The sequence below is a fragment of the Mesoplodon bidens genome, assembly GCF_964165515.1.
Source record: "Mesoplodon bidens genome assembly, chromosome: 3".
In the NCBI taxonomy this organism is placed as follows: Eukaryota; Metazoa; Chordata; class Mammalia; order Artiodactyla; family Ziphiidae; genus Mesoplodon; species Mesoplodon bidens.
The window spans coordinates 44,773,978-44,795,208 of record NC_138178.1 but is presented as its reverse complement, the minus strand read 5'-3'; the positions used below and the strand labels follow the sequence as shown (position 1 = coordinate 44,795,208).

At 38.3% G+C, this 21,231-nt stretch overlaps 1 protein-coding gene across 1 annotated transcript in view; it reads right to left on the bottom strand.

Moving 5' to 3' along the window:
• The window catches only part of UNC13C (unc-13 homolog C), a gene marked incomplete at its 3' end in the record, with an annotated part of 599,652 nt that overhangs the window by 172,676 nt on the left and 405,745 nt on the right, over positions 1-21,231 (bottom strand). Inside the window, exon 19 of the mRNA XM_081228462.1 lies at positions 15,917-16,002. Coding sequence (XP_081084588.1) covers positions 15,917-16,002 — 86 coding nt within the window. The remainder of the gene's footprint in view (positions 1-15,916; positions 16,003-21,231) is intronic.

Genomic DNA, 21,231 nt, shown 5'->3' with positions numbered 1-21,231 from the left:
ATATATGTAATTTTAGTTAGTATATTTACATATATATATACACACATATAAATTGAAAAACAGAATAAGAAATAAATTTTGAGGGTTTATATTACCACTTGTCAAGACTCCATGTGTCATGAAACTTTTGTTTTGGTTGTGTGTGTATCTGTGTGTGTATATATACTGTGCTATTGTAAAAATGTAGTTTTTGCTTTGGATTGTGACCCAAACGCTTACAAAGGGTTCCATAAGAGAAAAAATTAGTAAACAAGTGAACAAATAACTAAGCTAAATAAAATGATTCAGATACAGTAAGTGCTTGAAAGAAAAAAGGGGGTGGATTTTGTGGGAGTGGAATGAGGGATGGGATGGTCAGGGTAGGTTATGAAAAGGAATGAAATGTGAACTAAGACCTGCAGGGTGGGAAAGAGCCTGCTATACAGAGAGCAGGGAAGAGCTTTATAGGTGGAAGGAAGAGCCAATGTGAATGCCCTGCTATAGAGGCAAATCTGGCCCAGACGAGGAATAGGCATGAGAGCGGTGTGGTTACAGATAAATGAGAGGGAAAGGGAATGAGATGCACTTGGAGGGTGAATAGATTCAGACTACACAGCATGTCATAAGCTATGGTTTTTAAAAAAAAATGGGTTTTGGTTGACTGAAAGGGGAAGATTTTGGAAGCTTTTATATGCCAGAGAATGTCTTGATCTAATTTAAATTTGTGTGAGTTAGTCTCAATGTTATGAGCACAATGGATTAAAGGAAAGCAAGAGTGGAAATGTGCAAAATATTTAGGGGGGCTATTACAGCTGTCAAAGCAAAGGAGGTCTGTGGCTAGAACTAGTTGGATGTAGTGGAGATGGAGAGAAGGGTACAGAGGTATGTTTTGGAGGTAGAACATTTATCGTTTGCTTATGGATATCTGTGTGTTGTGTGTCTGTGGATGGCGGTAGACTGAGAGAAATAAAGGAATCAAAGATAATGTCTAAACACTATACAAAGGGTGGCATCTTTTGCTGGAATGGCAAAGGCCAAGACAGGAATAGAATTTGGGTAGGGAGGTTTTAATTCTAGAGGTTCTTTTTTTTTTTTTTCCCGTACGTGGGCCTCTCACTGTTGTGGCCTCTCCCGTTGTGGAGCACAGGCTCTGGATGTGCAGGCTCAGCGGCCATGGCTCACGGGCCCAGCCGCTCCGCGGCATGTGTGATCTTCCCAGACCAGGGCACGACCCCATGTCCCCTGCATCGGCAGGCGGACTCTCAACCACTGCACCACCAGGGAAGCCCTAGAGGTTCATTTTTAACAGGCAATTTTGAGATTAAATAGACACAGTTTTCATCCACAGCACTGATTCAATTTTATAATTATATATTTATTTGTGTAATTATTTGCTCATTATAGAGTAAGAAGTTCCTCAAGGTGGGAGTCATGACTGTTCTGTTTATTTTGTGTGTTGTATTGATCCTTGCTTTCCCAGCACAGAGCAAGCATGCAGGGAATATCTACTGACCTAATGACATATAGGTGTTGTTATTAATGAACACTTTTATGAATGTTAGTGATGGACTTTCCTTTGGTGATCATTTTTTTCAAAGAAATCAAGTTTTAACAACAGAAAATTTCTACCTGCCTAATGGTGAGGCAAGAACAATGAGATGTCTTTACAGAACCATGAAGCTAGGGTCATTGACTAGTTAGTCACTTGCTTCTACACACCAGCCTTCTAGAACAGTTTTTTCTCACACCTTAGCACACATGAGATTCATTTGGAAGTCTTGTTAAAATAGGGAATGCTGAACCTTATGCTCAGAGTTTCTTATTCAGTAGGTCTGGGGTAGGGTCTGGGGATTTGCATTTCTAACCACTACCCAGGTGATATTGGTGATGCTGGTCCAGGGTAAATCAGTGCTCTAGCAAGAAAAGGTTCTTAATCTGGGGTTCACAGATCCCTGGAAAAAGTCTACAAAAGCACTGTGGGGAATTTACATACACATCCCTGAAAAGATATATACACATTTTTCATGTATATGCTATGTGCATCTTTCTGGTGATAGAGCCTGCATATTTCATCAGGTACTCAAAGGCCTTCAACACTTAATTAAGAGTAGTGGTACTCAATCTTGGATATATAATAGAACTCCCTGAAGTCTTGGCTCTTCTATTCAACTGCTGTGTGACTTTGGGCAAAATACTTAACTTCTCTGTGCCTCAAGTTCTTCATGTATAAAATGGAGCTAATATAATAGTACCTACCTTAGGGCTTGTTATGAAGTTCAAATAAGTTAATATTTGCATATCATTTAGAGAAGTACTTAATAAGTGCTAAATAGGTGATTGCTAAATAGGATTATAAACCTTAAAATATTCTTTTTTTTGAAGTCTAGGATCCACCCCTGGTGATTCTAATGTACAGCCAGGGATGACAACCACTGCTCTGTAATGAAAAGAGAGCAAGAGATAGATGAGTGCCTTTCTTGAGAATGTGGTGTTAATTTCCTCTCAGCGTAGCAGACTTCCCTTCCCAGAGGAGCTTTGCTAGGAAACTAGAGAGGGCTAGCAAGAGCCCTAGTATCTTGGAAATGAATTTTCTTCCTAAGACCTCAAGAGCTGGCTCATGCTGACCTTTTTTTCTTGTGGTAGGGGGAGGGGCTGAGGCAAAGCAGCAGAAGGAAGAAAATTGGTTTTATCCAAGCTGATTATTTATTTTGTTTAAAATCAATGCAAACAATAAAGCCTGTCCTAATATAGGAAAATGCTAACATTATAAAGAAATGATCAGAGAGGTAAATACTAACTGTGTGAGCAAACTAGCCTTCGAAATGACACCAGTGACCCTTGCCTCCTGTAGTTCATGTTCTTGTGTGCTCCCTCCTACACTGAATGTAGCTGAACTGTGTGATCAATAAGATATCGTAGAAGGGACAAAGTCTAACTTCCCAGGCTAGGTTGGAAAAGACATTGCAGTTTTCCCATGCTTTGTCTTGCGTTGTTCACTCTGGGAGAAGCTAGCTGCCACACAGAGAGGACAGTCAAGCAGTTTGTGGAGAGGAAAACAAAGAACTGAGGGCTCCCACCAACAGCCCATAGTGGCTTGACAGCCACGTGGAGTGAGCCACGTGGGAGAGCCACCTGGGAAGTGACTCTTCCAGCCCATCAAGCTTTAAGCAACTGCAGCCCTGGTTCCTATCTTAACTGTAACCTCACAAGAGACCCCAACCCCAAACCTCCTGTTCTGCAGAAAACATGAGAGATGCTACATACTGATTTATGTTTTAATTCACAAAGTTTTGGGATAATTTGTTACACAGTGATACATAACTGATGAACTAAACTTAAACTTTTATTTTTTAGATGCCTGAGCTGAGAGTTTCCCTTTGGCTATTTTGGTGCCACTGCAGGTGATCTGCTCATTTTATTTTTCCTAACCCTTTAAGCCCACGTAAGATACAAGGAAATGGTTAGCTAGTAAAATAGGCACACTCTACGGGGAGAGAAAGAGAACCCAGTCTCCTGCTTTGTGTTTTCCTGAGGCCTCACATCCAGAGAGAAAAAAAGTAACAAGACTTTTGAGCTGTACCAGCTCAACAGTTAGGGGTCAGCTATGCAGGACCCTGAATTGAGTCGACAAAGCCTAATACTATCTTAAAAGAAAAATGCAAGAAAGCTCAAAGTTTCTTAGGAGCACAAATGGCCAGGTTGCCAATATAAACCCCCCTGAACTGTTGGTGTCCACTACTGTTCTTTATTTCAAAACCAAATAAAACAAAGAATAATGTGAGAAACGAGTAGATTTTTCCTGGTTAAGACTGAGTTTGGGCTGAGAGAAAATGACCATGAAGACCTTTAAGTGCTATTTATATACTGGTCATATAACAATTTGAAATAGCTGAATAGGTGATGCTCCATCACTCGGTTCTAATAAACCAGGTTACTTGGCTTTTGGAAAATAATTTCCATTTACCTGAGATTTTGCTGAAGTTCACCACTGTGGGTAGACAGACTTAAAAACTTTTGCACTGAACCTCAGAACATACATGGGGTGTGTCTGACAAAAATATTTGCATATGCAGCAAGAGAGATCTCATCCATAGCCTAAATTAACTTAGACCTGTTTTTGCTGTGTGATTACCTTCTGAGTTGGAGATTTGGGGACCCAGAAAAAGTGGTTGATCAGTTAATTACATCCTACTCTGATATGCTCACTTCTATCCAGGGAACACAATATAGTACTCAGATCAGCATATTTTAATTAATTTTTACCAAAATCAATTATAAGGCGAGTTAGTAGGTGATTATAGGGTGAGATTAATAATAGCATTACAAACACTCCTGAACACTTATTTTTTTCTTTCCTGTTATCTAGAAGCCAAATATTGTAGTCAGCATGTTCTAGATTAATTACACACACAGCTCATCCTCTCTGTCTATTCCAGAAATACAAAACAAGTAGTTTCAACTTAATCATGGGGGGCAGGGAAGAGGAATTGCCAGAGAGGAAGCAACTGCGAAATGCATTTACTCTAAGTGTGAGCAGGGCTCAGGGCTCCCCATTTGAGGTCATTTGAATGAACACTGATTCTTTCCTTTAGAGTAAAGATGAAACGAGGCAAGAAACCCCTGTCTGGGAAATATCATGTTTACAAGGTGAAAAGCAGAGTCAAATAAGCTTTATGTCTAGTTTCCATTTTATTTCCTTTTAAGTGTGTGCCCACTTCCAGCTCACCAGGGTAAGCAGGATTTAGTTTGCCATCCCCACCCCTCCTAGCTTTTAATTTTAATGCTTTTTCTCCTTATTCTGATTTCAGGTCTTTTGGAAGGGATAAGCAAGGTGTCCCAAACACCTTAGTGTGTTCAATCTGCTGGAAAGCCCTGAGTGTACCAGGTGTTTGAGAGGATAATAAAGAAGGGGTGAGGGGCTGGTGGGGAGTAAGAGGAAAACATAAGACAAGTGGAGGAAGGCGGGGCTGAAACCCATCTGTCTACCTTAGTCTTGCCCTGTTTTTTTAACATCTGCTTTCACTGATTTCTATCTCCTTATTAAATTTCAGGGGGTTGGCATTTAAAGGTTTTAGACTTTAGATTATATAATTTGACAGCTAATTTTTATTAACCAGCCTGTGAAATCTGTTTGATGGCTAAAATTTGGCTTTAACTCATAGAAGTAGAATTTTACCCTATGTATTGTATGCTGTGTTTGCTAATGTGAAATAGTTTGTCATATGTTGGGAAGCCTTTGGCTAAGGTTTGAATCTCAAAGGCTTATGTGATGAAAGACATCTTGTTGAACTGAAGCTTTACTATGCTGTTGCCCAAATATCAATATGGACAATTCAAGTGATGAATAATATACTTTAATATAGAATGTACTGGAAACATATAGAAAGTTTTAACAATGTGCATTCCTGGGCTCTAACATAGATGAAAATCACTCTGAATCATGTAGTTAACCTACACACACATTCATATACACACTGTTTTAATGCACCTTGGATTTTCATTGAATGATTATTTATTGAGCCCCTACATGTGCCAGGCATCTCTTAAGGACTGAATATGGTCAATGTGGTCCCTTCCCTCAAAGAGGTCAAAACTTCATATAATTGAAAATGTCATTAGTAAGACCATCTATGCTACTTAATAAAAATTTTCTGTAAAATATATATGAAGCATGCTGGACAGTTAAGTGTGGAAAATACTGTTATGCAAAGCCTTACCAGTTAAAGTCACACTGAAAAGAAAAATAAAACATAAATAGATGGCAAAGCTAGTTATCTCCTTTCTATAACATTTAGCTTTTACAGTATTATGGTTCAAAAAAAGCATTAAATGTTTCAAAATACATTGAGGTTTGCTCTATTCAAAATAATAAATAAAGATTTAAAGAAAGATGTAAACATTAGAGGAAATTTATTTGCCTTTGTTGTCATGTGACTCCAAGGCAAAAAAAATGAAAAATTACTTGACATGAACAGTGTATGAGCTTCTATTTTTCCTTTGAAGAGATTAAACAAAATAAGCAACTTTTTCATTCTTTTCTAATGAAGGTTCACTTTCCTCTATGTTACTGAATACTCCATGGACTTTTTGTAACCTAACAATTGTATGCCTACTTGGCTGAGTCATCAATATCTTTCCTGTCATTTTTCTCCCATTAAGTTTCATGCTAATGGACTTGGCCCAGCCCATTCCCTTCCTCCCTTTATTTCCTTGAAAATTACTTTTTAATTCTCTTCTCCTTTTAAAAATTATTATTTTACTTCTTTTCTTTCTCTTTACTTACAAACTTTTAAAAATTGATATTTACAAATCAGTCTGCTTCTTGAACTTGTTTTTCTTTCTTAATTTGTTCTTACATAGTTGATACATCCATACCATTCCTCCACTTTAACTTTTAATTATAAGGAACATTTTTCTGACTTACTTATATATCCTCAAAAATCATTGTGCGTTCACTGGTCAGAATGGCCACCATGAAAAAGTCTACAAATAACAAATACTGGAGAGGGTGTGGAGAAAAAGGAGCCCTCCAACACTGCTGGTGGGAATGTAAATTGGTGCAGCCAGTATGGAAAACAGTATGGAGGTTCCTTCGAAAACTAAAAATAGAACTACCATACGACCCAGCAATCCCACTACTGGGCATATACCCAGAAAAGATGAAAACTCTAATTTGAAAAGATACATGCACTCCAGTATTCATTGCAGCACTATTTACAATAGCCAAGACATGGAAGCAACATAAGTGTCCATCAACAGATAAATGGATAAAGAAGATAGTATGTGTGTATGTATACATACACACACACACACACACACACACAATGGAATATTACTCAGCCATAAAAGAGAATGAAATAATTCCATTTGCAGCAACATGGATGAACCTAGAGATTATCATACTAAGTGAAGTAAGTCGGACAAAGACAAATATTATGTCACTTATATGTGGAATCTAAAAAAATGATGCAAATGAATTTACTCACAAGACAGAAATAGACTCACATAGATAACAAACTTGTGGATACCAAAAGGGAAAGAGAAGGGGGAGGGACAAACTAGGAGGTTGGAATTAGTAGATACACATTACTATATATAAAATAAACAAGGACCTACTGTATAGCACAGGGAACTATATTCAATATCTTGTAATAACCTATATTGGAAAAGAATCCGAATATATACATTTAACTGAATCACTTTGCTGTATACCTGAAGCTAACACAACAATGTAAATCAACTATATTCTAATTAAAAAAAAATCATGTGTGTTCAGCTCAACAATGGAAGAAGGCACTATGTTGATTATACATTCCCTAGATTAGTAGTTCTTAAATTTTAGTATGCATCAGAATCACTTGGAGATCTTATTTTTTAAAAAAAAATCAAAAACAGATTGCTGGGCCTCAATCTGAAACAGTAGATGTGGGGTGGGGCCCAAGAATTTGCATTTCTAACATCTTCCCAGGTGATGCTGATGCTTGCTGGTCTGGGAACCACACTTAGAGAACTACTGGCCTAGTGAACCAGGAAAACTTAAGAAGTACCAGTAAATACACTTTGTTCTTTTTTTTATTTGGGGGTGTGAGGCAAATATAACACAGGATCCCTCAAATAAGCTGCCACATATAAATTGATATATCAATCCAGAAGTCACATTTCAGTTCATGGTTTGGCTCATGTGACCTGCAATTTAAATGAATAGAACTGGTCTTTTTGCAATAATGAACACTGAGAGTTAGTAACCATTTACTTTTGTTTTGTTTTAATTTTTTGTCCATTAATCTAGACTTGGAATTCTGTGTGAAGATATGTCAAAACAAATTAGTGGGTTGCTGTAGAAAAGCAGGTGGGGACTGATGAACAGAGTGTGACTGGAAGAGGTATTTCACAATTTGTTAAGGAAGCAAAGCATTATAATCCTACCGTCTTCTCTTACCACATACAAATGCATGAGCAACACACACACACACATACACACACACACTGTTTCTGTGGGTAAATCAAAGGTATTTAGGTGTTTTTTTCCCACATCTGTGATTATTAAAACCTTCCTAGAACTGCTACAACCACAACATGTGGTAAAAATAATTATCAGGACAACATACTTAGAAAACATTTCTCCTTTATATGAGTGATTGTAACTGGTTTGTGTGATTTGTGCCAAATTGTGACTGGAAATTTGAGCTTGGGAATGGAACGTATATCTTTGCTTTTGTCTGTTTGTAGACATAGGCTTATATTCATGCATGCATTCATTGATTCATAACATTTTTTATTAAGGGTCAGAGAAAGGGAGAGTAGGAAGATTCATACAAAGATGAATGAGAGCTCAGGGCATGGTAGATGATGTATCTGTGAAGTAAAGCACAAGCATAAATAGTACAATAGGAAGTATTCAATATTATGGGAGAATAGGGAAGAAGTATGTATTTCTCAGGGAAAACTTGACAGAAGTAACATTTGAATTGGACTTTGAAGAATTCATGAGTCTTTTCTGGGGATGGCAAGTAGGAGAAAGCCTGGGTGGGGGTGGGGGGCATCATGCACACCTCCTGGGGAATAAACTTATGTAAGGATTTCAGGGAAATTTTAAACAGGTGGATGTAGGTAGCATATAGTATGTGTATGGAGGAAAGTATTAAGCACTAGGGCTGAAATCCGGTACAGAAAGGAGAGGAGGGAGCTGGTGTAAGCTAGGCTAAGGAATTTGGACCTTATCCAGTGGTCCAGGAGGTGTCTACAAAGGAAGAACCATATCAGTGAAGGCAGAAGCAGGAAGGATAATGTGTCTGAACAAGAACAGCAGTAAGAATCATAGAAAGGAAAGTTACTGAAGAGAATTTCATATAGAGAGCTTTTAGTATAGATGTGCTAATAAGATGCAGAGAAGATAAGTCAACCATGATTTCCCAATTTTTAGTAGAAGCAATGTACTGTTTATGATGCTATTTTATAATAGCAGGAATGTAGAAGTGTCTTAAAGTTGTGTTGAACTGTCTCTATGGCATTCTGGCAGCCATTGGCAAAGTACCTAAGTCTTAGCAAAAAGCTTTCAGAACAGGAAAATGACTTACTAGTCATATGAAATGTAGGATAGAATTTGTTCAGGTATAAGACATTATCCACTAAAAGCTAATATTTTATCAGTAAGTATTGTATTGTTTCTTTGAGTCATTCAACAGTTGTTTCCAGACAAGAGTAATATTGAAGATTCTCCACAGGATGAGGGAAAGCCACCTGTCATCTCTCCTTGGTTGAGAAATACCAACATCTCTGTTATTTATGGGAATTTCTGTACCTCTGAGGAGTGTTGCAACAGGGAAGGACACCAAACAGGTTGAGAACTACTGTACGAAAAGGAGGCCAGAGAGATCCTTTACAAAGTGCTCCCAATCTTGGCTCCAACCACAGTCTCTGAAGAATACAGAGGCATAGTTTTAATCTCTGCCATTCCAATAAGGTTAAGAAAGATTGAGAGGAGGAAACAGGAGATGAAAGAAATAAGTTGTTTATAGGGAGGTTTTACTGATTGCAGAAATTAGTCAGAAGTCAATCTTTTCTACCAAAATATGAGGATCAAGATAAATTGACAACCAGTGATTTGTGAGAGTAAACTTAAAAATCAGCAGAAAATTACTGATAGGAAGACAAGAAAGGTGACAAGTATCAAAGAATAGTTTGAGGGTATGAGCTAGACCAGAAAGATGCTAAAGACAAGAATATTCTAAGGGAGGCTAGAGAAGTTCATGGGTCAATAGTTCAGTTCTTTCCGTATAGCCAAAGTGGTCAGCGAGACCAGGAGAGATGTGACCATGACTTTGTGTTCTCATTGTTTTTGTGCCTACAAGGTCAAGGGCAATGTTCTTAAATGCACAGGGTGGCCTGAGACCTGTGTGTGGGTGAAGGCAATAAAAAAATTATACTTCTTTGAGAGAAGGCCTCCAAAAATAAATGTAAGAGAGTAAGATATGCTAAAGATATTCAATATGCAAATACTCAAATTCATACATCAAGAGAAGATAGTGCATGGAAACGGTGAGAGCAGAGTTAACGGCAACAGTTGTGCTTATTAGGATGATGAGATAGTGAAAGACTACAAAGGCAGTCTAACAATTTTCACCTATTGGTGAGGACCAACATGATAACTAAGCAGCAGACCAGAAAGATTGGTGATAAAAAGATAGAATGTCCAGCGTTAAAGCCTTGCTGTTACTCAGTGTGTGGTGCACTAACCAGATGCCTGGGCATCATCTCAGATTTTGTTAGAAATGGAGAGAACCACCTACCCTGCCCCCCAAAAGTCTACTCAACCAGAATCTTCATTTTAACAAGATTCCCGGGGACTATTGTGCACATTAAAGTTTGAGGAGCTCTGATATGGGAGACTTTAAATAAGGCCAGGTGAAAGATGATTGTATTTTGCATATCATAATTCCATCTCTGTCTAAGTTAATTAAGTAAAACAGTCATTTTTAACTAATCTATTTTCAATGATTTTTAATTATTTTTCTATTCAAAGATTCATCTGAGAATTTGGCAAATGCCTTAGATACTCTTCTCCCATCCCATCCATCCTTACAAGTGGATGCAATTTCAGAATATAACTTAAAGCCCAGCCACAAATTCCAATTTAAGAAGTAGTATTTAAAGAATCCCAAGCACTACTCTACAGAATTATTAATTAGAAACCACCTGAATGCTTGTGGACCCAATCCACCAAATGGCTGCTATCTTGGGGCCTAGCAGGGCTTGCTTTTAATAGAGACTTTGAAGACACCCACATATGTTACACAATCAGGGCCCTGAACAGGACTGCCTTGATTGCCAGGCAACCAAGTTCTATGGATACCAAGATGACATATAAAACATGTGCCGTCAACTGCAATTGCCAAGTAAAACTTTCAGTCACAGGCATCTAGACATTTGGGTGGTATTATAAATCATCTGAAAGTTTTTGTTTACTAAATAATAATCCTCAAGATTGTGATAATGGCTAATGTTTGAGTATTTATTATGCACTAGGAAACTATCCGCTTCTTGCCCCCGTATCTATCTCTCTCTCTTCCTTTCTCCTTAAAATAACCTTGTAAGGTAGGTATTTTTGTCCCTAATTTTTTTTTTTTTTTTTTTTTTTTTTTGTGGTACGCGGGCCTCTCACTGTTGTGGCCTCTCCCATTGCGGACCACAGGCTCTGGACGCGCAGGCAAAGTGGCCACGGCTCACGGGCACAGCTGCTCTGCGGCATGTGGGATCTTCCTGGACCAGGGCACAAACCCATGTCCCCTGCATCGGCAGGCGGACTCTCAACCACTGCGCCACCAGGGAAGCCCCCCTAATTTTAAAATATGGAAACTGAGACTTACTTTAATAAACTGTCCAAAATCATAGCTAAAAAATAAATGGAAAGTAGCGGAGCCTGTACTCACACATAGATCTAACTTATTGCAAAACCTGTATTTTTACCAGCGAGGCTAAAGACTATAAAAGTCTTTAGAATAACTGCTTTAGAAAAAATTCTGCAAAACCAACTCTATTTCACTATAAAATGAAATATTTCATCAGGGACTTTTTTTCTTCCTACACTACCTTTTTCACAGAAAGTACATCTTTTTTGTAAAATCTGTAAAATAATTTATGCTGGTTCATTCAGCAAGTTATCACCAAAGTTTGATACTACTTATCAAAGTTGTAAGATGATTAATGTCAAATATGAAAACAAAATAAGATGGCTCATATAGACTGAGTAAAGTTGAGGGAAAAGTTATTTTATTTTTAAATTAAATTATTTTCGTAGCAGCTGATAAGTTCATGAAGTAAAGCAAAAAGCTGCATCAAAAAGCCTTAAGTCTATAAATTCTAACTCCCTTCTCTGTTGACCTGACTGCATCAGAGGTTACTTAAAACTTGGGCTCATCATAAGACAAACTATGTAGCCCAAATTATATAACAACACAGAGTCTTTTTAGGCCAATAGCCTGAAGCACTCCTCCACAGTCAATTAATTTTAACAACATTCTATAAGGCAAATAGGGAGAGTAAGAACATTACTATCACATGCAAGAGAGGCTGCCAGAAGAATGTTTTTAAGTATATGCCCTCTATTCTGTGAGGTAGTCCTAGTCCTCATTTTCTTTAACAATTATTATTCATGTCACATTTTTAAAAATGTCACAGTATGAAGCCATCTATTACATTGAAAGGGTGAAAGGGAAGGACGGAGAGATAGGGAACAAATGAACGTGGATTTGTAAACACTCTCCTCGGAGTTTTAAACCTTAAATGACCCCTAAAGGAGACTGTTTTGAGACTTTCACAGATCTTTCTCCATTTATATAATAATAATGCTCTCCTCCCATTAGCACCGTGATTTTGAAGTATCATTTGAGGTATCATTTGAAGTATCATTTGAGATATCATGTAATCCTCACACCAACCTGTGAACTCTTATCACCTTTTTACTGAAAGGAAAACTGAAGTTTGGAGATGTTATACATTAATTGCCCAAGCTGGTGCAGTTCATAAGTGAGAAAGCTTTCTGAAACTGGGTTTCCCAGACTCAGATCTCTTGCTGCCTCCCAACTAGCAATACTAGAAATGTTTAGTTTGAACATAAATATCTGGCTTTGTCTGCAAGGTTCTTTGTATAAGGTTGTCCCATTTGTAATTTGATTCAAGTAAACTAACACATACTAAGCTTCTATTAAGGTTCAGTGAAAACAGAAATGACAAATACAATCTTTACACTCAAAAGCCTTCTCATCTGGTGTAGAAGATACATAAACCAGGAACTGCAATCTAAATTACTCCCTTACTATGCTCATTATGCCTTCCTGAAAATGGGTGTGAATGTGCAAACTAGTGAACTGGACACTTTAGGTGAATTGTATGGGATGTGAATTATATCTCAATACAGCTGCTATTAAAAATATAAAATAATAAATTTAAAAAACATTTAAAAATTTGTGTTAAGGAAAGGATTCTTGTCTCCAGAAAACCTAAGATAATCACAAAATAATTACTTACCCTTGATCTTGGACCTGACTTTTAATAATACAATCTCAGCATTTTGGGATACTGCTTTTGCACAAAATTATTAACCTCTAATCAATAAACATCTAACCAAAGTTATGGTGCTTTACATGTAGCATTTCTAATTTCATTGTTGTTTCAAACAAACGTTATATTTTTTGAGATTTACATTTCCTAACATAAATATTATACTTAGTTGTCTAAAATTACTACTTATTTTTTTTTTTTTTTTTTTTTTTGCGGTATACGGGCCTCTCACTGTTGTGGCCTCTCCCGTTGCGGAGCACAGGCTCCGGATGCGCAGGCCCAGCGGCCATGGCTCACGGGCCCAGCCGCTCCACGGCATATGGGATCCTCCCAGACCGGGGCACGAACCCGTATCCCCTGCATCGGCAGGCGGACTCTCAACCACTGCGCCACCAGGGAGGCCCTACTACTTATTTTTTAAAGCAAAGGTAACATAAAATAAAACATCCAATAGTTGCACAAATGTTATATAAATAAAGATAGAGGCCCTGTCCAAATGAATGTACACTGGTGGGCAATGCCACTGTGGAACGGTCCCCAATAAAGTTCCTCTGAAATACAGGCAGGAGCGGCTCCTTGCCCGTTGCCCAGCCCTCTGATCCAGTGTGAACTTTTCATTTTACAGGTGAGGACAACAAAACACGAAGGGGTTGACCTCTTAAAATATTCCCAAGGTCACATAGAAAAGGATCACAAACAGAAGTCTCTACTGCTTTTTCTACTACTACACTGAGTTGGGATTAACTGGTAAAGTCTTCACTGATGCAACACATAGTTATTAAGTAGTTTCTATTTTCTAGGCTTCATTCTAGACAATATAGATATGTTGATAAAAATCACAGGCAAAAAATTTGCACTGTGGCAAGGAAGACAGATAAGAAGTAAGCCTGAGTAAACAAGTAAATAAAGGATAATAATTAGTTGCTATGCAGAGGATTAAGAAAAGGTTATTCATGGAAGTGAATTTAGCTCCTGAGCGCTACATGGCTGCTTGTGAAGAGTGGTGGGAAGAGAAATCCCCGAAGGCAGGAAGGAGCTTCAAGTGTGCTGAGGAAAGTAAAGGAATCCAGGATAATCCTATGTGTTTGATTTAAGTAACTGGTGAATTGCTGGTGCCAGTAATTGCAATAGAGATGTGGGGGAAAGAAGTAGGTTTTGACAGGGGAGATTAAGAATTCTATATTGATCCTAAAAAAGTTTGAGATGACTGATAGGCAGTCAAGGAGAGTAGGGGTGTGTCGGGGATAGGACTAGGGGAGTAAAAGGCTAACTGAAGAAACTGGTTCCTGTCTGACTTACACAGTTTGGATCCCAAAGAGACAATTGAAGCAGAGTGGTATAAAAGGTTGTGGTTGGTAGGAGGCAGAGATAGAGAAAGCAGGATTGATCAATACAATGGAGAAGGAACGCTTCACTGCAGAATAAGGAGTTTGCATCTCTGAGCAAGTTCTGGTATAATTTTAAGGATAAGTCCTAATTTATCTAATTAGGTGGTAGACCCAGACTTTACCAGAAAATCAGGTATTAAAATCTATTGTGTACCTTCTTTTTCAAATAAGGAAAAGTACTGTATGTTTCCTCTGTGTGGAAGCCCTAGCAAGAAGCTTACATTTCAGCAACACTAGGAAAAAAACAGTGGCACAATGAGCACAAACTCTATCAGTCATCTTCCACTCTGCGGTCCCAATGCCTGTTCTAAGCTGCCAATCTGAACAGGACATGTCCCTCCTGAAATCCCTTTATGGTCTGTCATTTCTCTTAGCAGATAGTCAAACTCCTCATCATGGCCCACAAGGCAGCCCATGCTGGTCCCTGCCAATTTCTCCAGCTTCACTCACTTCCTGATACCTGTTGCTCACAGGACCAGCTGAGTTCTCTTCTCAAATAAACCCTGTGCTCACTCTACTTGTTAATGTTTTGTCCTTGACCAGGACAAGACAGAGATGCTTCTTGCTCAACTCTTCCCAAAGTGAACTCCTACTTATACTTCAGGTCTTTGTCAAGATAACACTTCCTCTGAGGACGTTCCTCTAGAAAACCTGCCTTGTCCCCTGGTCCTAAGTCTGACTTAGGAGCTTCACCTCCAGATATTCCATCATCTTTAGCACTGACCACCCCCACATGCGACTGTCTACATATTTGCAGCTGTCCTGCATAATCTTGTTGAGGGCAGGGACCATAGCTGTCCTGTTCATTGTTGTATCTTCCATAATAAGTGCAGTCTGGGCATTTAGAATCTAGGGGCTTAATACCTAGTGAATAAGTGCAAAGAAAACTTTCTACTAGATTTTAAATTCCTAGAGAGCAGGAACCCTAGGCTGGTTAAACATACTACCTCCAACTCTAAACACAAGGTGAGTGCTCAAAGAAATTTATAGTTTTTCAACTGAGAGCTGCATTTCCCATGCTTTACATTCTATGATTTGAGTATATTGAAAGTGGAGTTTCTGGTGAAGAGCCCTGCCATTGTCTTTGCACCAGCTTTGGCCATATTTTAACCTGCCCAGCCATTGGATACCATTTCTAAGTCTAGGTAGACAAATAACTGAACTAATATTACTCATCTACCCTCTCAATATGGTCTGATTTATGCCATAAGTATTTATGCCATAAAGTATTCCTGCATCTAAACTTTGTCTTACATATGAAATACTATTATCCTGCAACTTAGACCATTTGATTTAAAATGCATTTCTTCAGGGCTTTTAAATACTTTGCGATCTTTATCTTTCCACAATGTGGAAATAAGTTTCAGAACTAAACTGATCACAGTGATCCATGTTTTGATGCAACAGTTCCTTACATTTAAAATCAAGAACACAAAATCAGAATTTAACTAAAACGTATACTCTTAATAAGTTTAAATATTTGTACTTACCTTCTAGTGCATCTTTCATATCCTGGGCAAAAAGGGTCCACATAATTTCAGCACTTATTTTTCCCATGTTCAGTTCTTGAGGAAACCTAAAACCAAACACATATATTAGTAGATCAAAAAGAAAAATGTGCCTGAAAAAAAAACACTTCACATTACATAGACACCACAGTAATGATTACATAGTTTATAAATACTTTTACCTATGAGATTTCTCTTTATAAATTTTCAGGGGTAGGGAAAAAAAGCTGAACACCAGAGTGTGGCGATAAAGACAATTATTGGGTGAAAGGAAAATAGACTTCATTACATCAGTGCCAATGTAATGTTACCCAGGGCTCCTGATGGATGTCTTATGCTGTGTGTTTGCTTGTGTCTAAAGAGTCCCTTTAGTTTTATCAAACACTTTATCTTCATATGTCTCAATTTGAGGATAGGCCAGATGAATCTGAGGAGCAGATACCATATAACAGCAAAAACCACAGCTCGCATTCATCTGTCAGCCATTTTTCTCGAAGCAAACTTGAGTGCTTCCATTCTCTATTTGCTTAAAGCAAATTATTTCAAGAAAGATTCCTTACTCCTCTGGTAAAATGGCCCATGGTGGACCCATTAATCAGGACTCCAGAACTACCAGGCAGGCTGTGTATTTTAGATCAAACAAGCTTAAGCCAAAGACAAGATTCCTACTGCTGCTGAATATGTATTCTGTTTGTATGTGTTTTCAATCTCATGATAAGCCCAGTGAAAATAATTTCATTCATTTCATTTCATTGTAAACACTCAGCCCATGCCAACATGCAAGACTGAAAGTATTTTCTGTTCTAACAAATATATATTATATATTTTATGCATTGAATATATTATTTATAAAGTGCATGCATATAAATGTTTATATACATATATACAAGTTAACATTTTAAGGATATATATATATACATATATATATGTAAAGTAACAAGAATAACTCTCACATTCATCTATTTTTTTTTTTTAAGATTTGTTTGATGTGGACCTTTTTTTTTTTTAAAGTCTTTATTGAAAGTTAAGACTTTGTCTTCCTATGCAGGGGGTGTGGGTTCAATCCCTGGTCAGACAACTAAGATCCCACATGCCTCACAGCTGAAAAACCCAAACATAAAACAGAAGCAATATCATAACAAATTCAATAAGGACTTCACATTCATTTATATTTTTGAGTCCAAATCAAAAAAAGAGAAAAGAGTAATATAACCCTGAATGAGATAGAAAGGGTTACTTAAGTAAATATGACTTCAGTATAACCTCAACAAAGAAAAGACCACATATCCTACATACTATTTCACCAAAGCACAGCGTGTTTCATCAAATATCCCTTACTAATTTCCATCTATCAATTTATCTAATAATGTCAACTGATACTTTAAAACTTAAATGTGGATGCATTATTATTAAAATAGAACACTTCTTATGATCAAAAAATAAATATAACCTAGATATATACAAAATTAGTTTTCAACAATAAATTTTACCCCCTTTATATAAAAATAACCTTTGGCAAGTAATGTTTCATTTGTAGATAGCTATGAATATCCTATATATGTAATATATTAATTTTTATGTAATAAATACACAGCAAAAAAATTGTAAGTGATATTATTACAGTGATTTAAACTAATAAAATGAGGAAATCTATTATTTTAATTTTTTGAATCCAGAATAAAGAATGTATTAATTCAGTTTATGGTGCCCTGATATAAAAAACAAAGACAATGGGAGACCTTCAAGATGGCAGAAGAGTAAGACGTAGAGATCACCTTCCCCCCAACAAATACATCAGAAATACATCTACATGTGGAACAGCTCCTATAGAACACCTACTGGACGCTGGCAGAAGACCTCAGACCTCCCAAAAGGAAAGAAACTCCCCACATACATGGGTAGGGCAAAAGAAAAAAAGAAAAAACAAAGACAAAAGAATAGGGACGGGACCTGCACCTCTGGGAGGGAGCTGTGAAGGAGGAGAAGTTTTCACACACTAAGAAGGCCCTTCGCGGGTGGAGACTGCGGGTGGCGGAGGCGGGGAGCTTCGGAGCCACGGAGGAGAGTGCAGCAACAGGGGTGCGAAGGGCAAAGCAGAGAGATTCCCACACAGAGGATCAGTGCCGACCAGCACTCACCAGCCCGAAAGGCTTGTCTGTTCACCCGCCAGGGCAGGCAGGGGATGGGAGTTGAGGCTTGGGCTTTGGAGGTCGGATCAGAGGGAGAGGACTGGGGTTGGCTGCGTGAACACAGCCTGAAGGGGTTAATGCACCACAGCTAGCTGTGAGGGAGTCCGGGAAAAAGTCTGGAGCTTCCAAAGAGGCAACAGACCATTGTTTCAGGTTGTGTGAGTAGAGGGGATTCAGAGCACTGCCTAAATGAGCTCCAGAGATGGGTGCGAGCCGCGGCTATCAGTGTGGACCCCAGAGATGGGCATGAGATGCTAACACTGCTGCTGCAGCCACCAAGAATCCTGTGTGCAAGCACAGGTCACTCTCCACACCTCCCCTCCCAGGAGCCTATACAGCCCACCACTGCCAGGGTCCCGTGATCCAGGGACAACTTCCCCGGGAGAACACACAGCGCACCGCAGGCTGGTGCAATGTCATGATGGCCTCTGCCACCGCAGGCTTGCCCTGCATCCATACCCTCTCATGCCCCGGCCTGAGTGAGCCAGAGCCCCCTAATCAGCTGCTCCTTTAACTTTATCCTGTCTGAGCAAAGAACAGATGCCATCAGGCTACCTACACACAGAGGAGGGGCCAATCCAAAGCTAAACACTGGGAGCTGTGCGAACAAAGAAAAAAAAGGGAAATCTCTCCCAGCAGCCTTAAGAGCAGCGGATTAAGTCTCCACAATCAACTTGATGTACGCTGTGTCTCTGGAATACCTGAATAGATAACGAATCATCCCAAAATAGAAGTGGTATAATTTGGGAGCAACTGTATATATATATATTTTTTTTTTCTTTTTTTCTTAGTGAGTGTGTATGTGTATGATTCTTTGTGTGATTTTGTCTGCATACCTTTGTTTTTACCATTTGTCCTAGGGCTCGGTCTGTCCATTTTTTTTTTTTCTTTTAGTATAGTTTTTAGCACTTGTTATCATTCGTGGATTTGTTTTTTGGTCTGGCTGCTCACTTCTTTCTTTCATTCTTTATTTATTTTTTCTTTTTTGATTACTTTTGAATTTTTAAATTTTTAATAATTTTTTATTTTTCATATCAATAACTTTACTTTATTTTATTACTTTTCCTTCTTTCTTTCTTTCTTTTCTCCTTTTTCTTCTGAACCGTGTGGCAGACAGGGTCTTTGTGCTCCGGCCAGGTGTCAGGCCTCTGCCTCTGAGATGAGAGAGCCGAGTTCAGGACACTGGTCCACAAGAGACTTGGCTCCATGTAATATCAAATGGCGAAAGCTCTCCCAGAGATCTCCATCTCAACATGAAGACACAGCTCCACTCAACAACCAGCAAGCTACAGTGCTGGACACCCTATGCCAAACAACTAACAGGACAGAAACACAACCCCACCCATTAGCAGGGAGGCTGCCTAAAATCAATAAGGTAACAGACGCCCCAAAAGACACCATTGGACATGGTCCTGCCCACCAGAAAGACAAGATCCAGCCTCATCCAACAGAACACAGGCACAACTCCCCTCCACCAGGAAGCCTACACAACCCACTGAACCAACCTTAGCCACTAGGGGCACAAACCAAAAACAATGGGAACTATGAACCTGCAGCCTGCAAAAAGGAGACCCCCAAAACAGTAAGTGAAGCAGAATGAGAAGACAGAGAAACACACAGAAGATGAAGGAGCAAGGTAAAAACCCACCAGACCAAACAAATGAAGAGAAAATAGGCAGTCTACCTGAAAAAGAATTCAGAGTAATGATAGTAAAGATGTTCCAAAATCGTGGAAATAGAATAGAGAAAATACAAAAAATGTTTAACAAGGACCTAGAATAATTAAAGAGCAAACAAACAATGATGAACAACACAATAAATGAAATTAAAAATTCTCTAGAAGGAATCAGTAGCAGAATAACTGAGGCAGAAGAACGGATAAGTGACCTGGAAGATAAAATAGTGGAAATAACTACTGCAGAGCTGAATAAAGAAAAAAGAATGAAAAGAATTGAGGACAGTCTCAGAGATCTGTGGGACAACATTAAACGCACCAACATTCGAATTATAGGGGTCCCAGAAGAAGAAGAGAAAAAGAAAGGCACTGAGAAAATATTTGAAGAGATTACAGTTGAAAACTTCCCTAATATGGGAAAGGAAATAGTTAATCAAGTCCAGGAAGCACAGAGAGTCCCATACAGGATAAATCCAAGGAGAAACACGCCAAGACACATATTAATCAAACAAACAAAAATTGAATTCAAATAAAAAATATTAAAAGCAGCAAGGGAAAAACAACAAATAACATACAAGGGAATCCCCATAAGGTTAACAGTTGACCTTTTAGCAGAAACTCTGCAAGCCAAAAGGGAGTGGCAGGACATATTTAAAGTGATGAAAGGGCAAAACCTACAACCAAGATTACTCTACCCACCAAGGATTTCATTCAGATTTGAAGAAGAAATTAAAGCCTTTACAGACAAGCAAAAGCTAAGAGAATTCAGCACCACCAAACCAGCTTTACAACAAATGCTAAAGGAACTTCTCTAGGCAGGAACCACAAGAGAAGAAAAAAACGTACAATAACAAACCCCAAACAACTAAGAAAATGGTAATAGGAATGTACATATTGATAATTACCTTAAATGTAAATGGATTAAATGCTCATACCAAAAGACATAGACTGGCTGAATGGATACAAAAACAAGACCCATATATATGCTCTCTACAAGAGATCCACTTCAGACCTAGGGACACATACAGACTGAAAGTGAGGGGATGTAAAAAGATATTCCATGCAAATGGAAATCAAAAGAAAGCTGGAGTAGCAATTCTGATATCAGAAATAATAGAATTTAAAATAAAAACTATTACAAGAGACAAAGAAGACACTACATGATAATCAAGGGATCAATACAAGAAGGAGATATAACAATTGTAAATATTTATGCACCCAAAATAGGAGGACCTCAATACATAAGGCAAATGCTGACAGCCATAAAAGGGGAAATTGGCAGTAACAAAATCATAGTAGGGAACTTTAAGACCCCACTACCACCAATGGACAGATCATCCAAAATGAAAATAAAAAAGGAAACACAAGCTTTAAATGATACAGTTAACAAGATGGACTTAATTGATATTTATAGGATATTCCATCCAAAAACA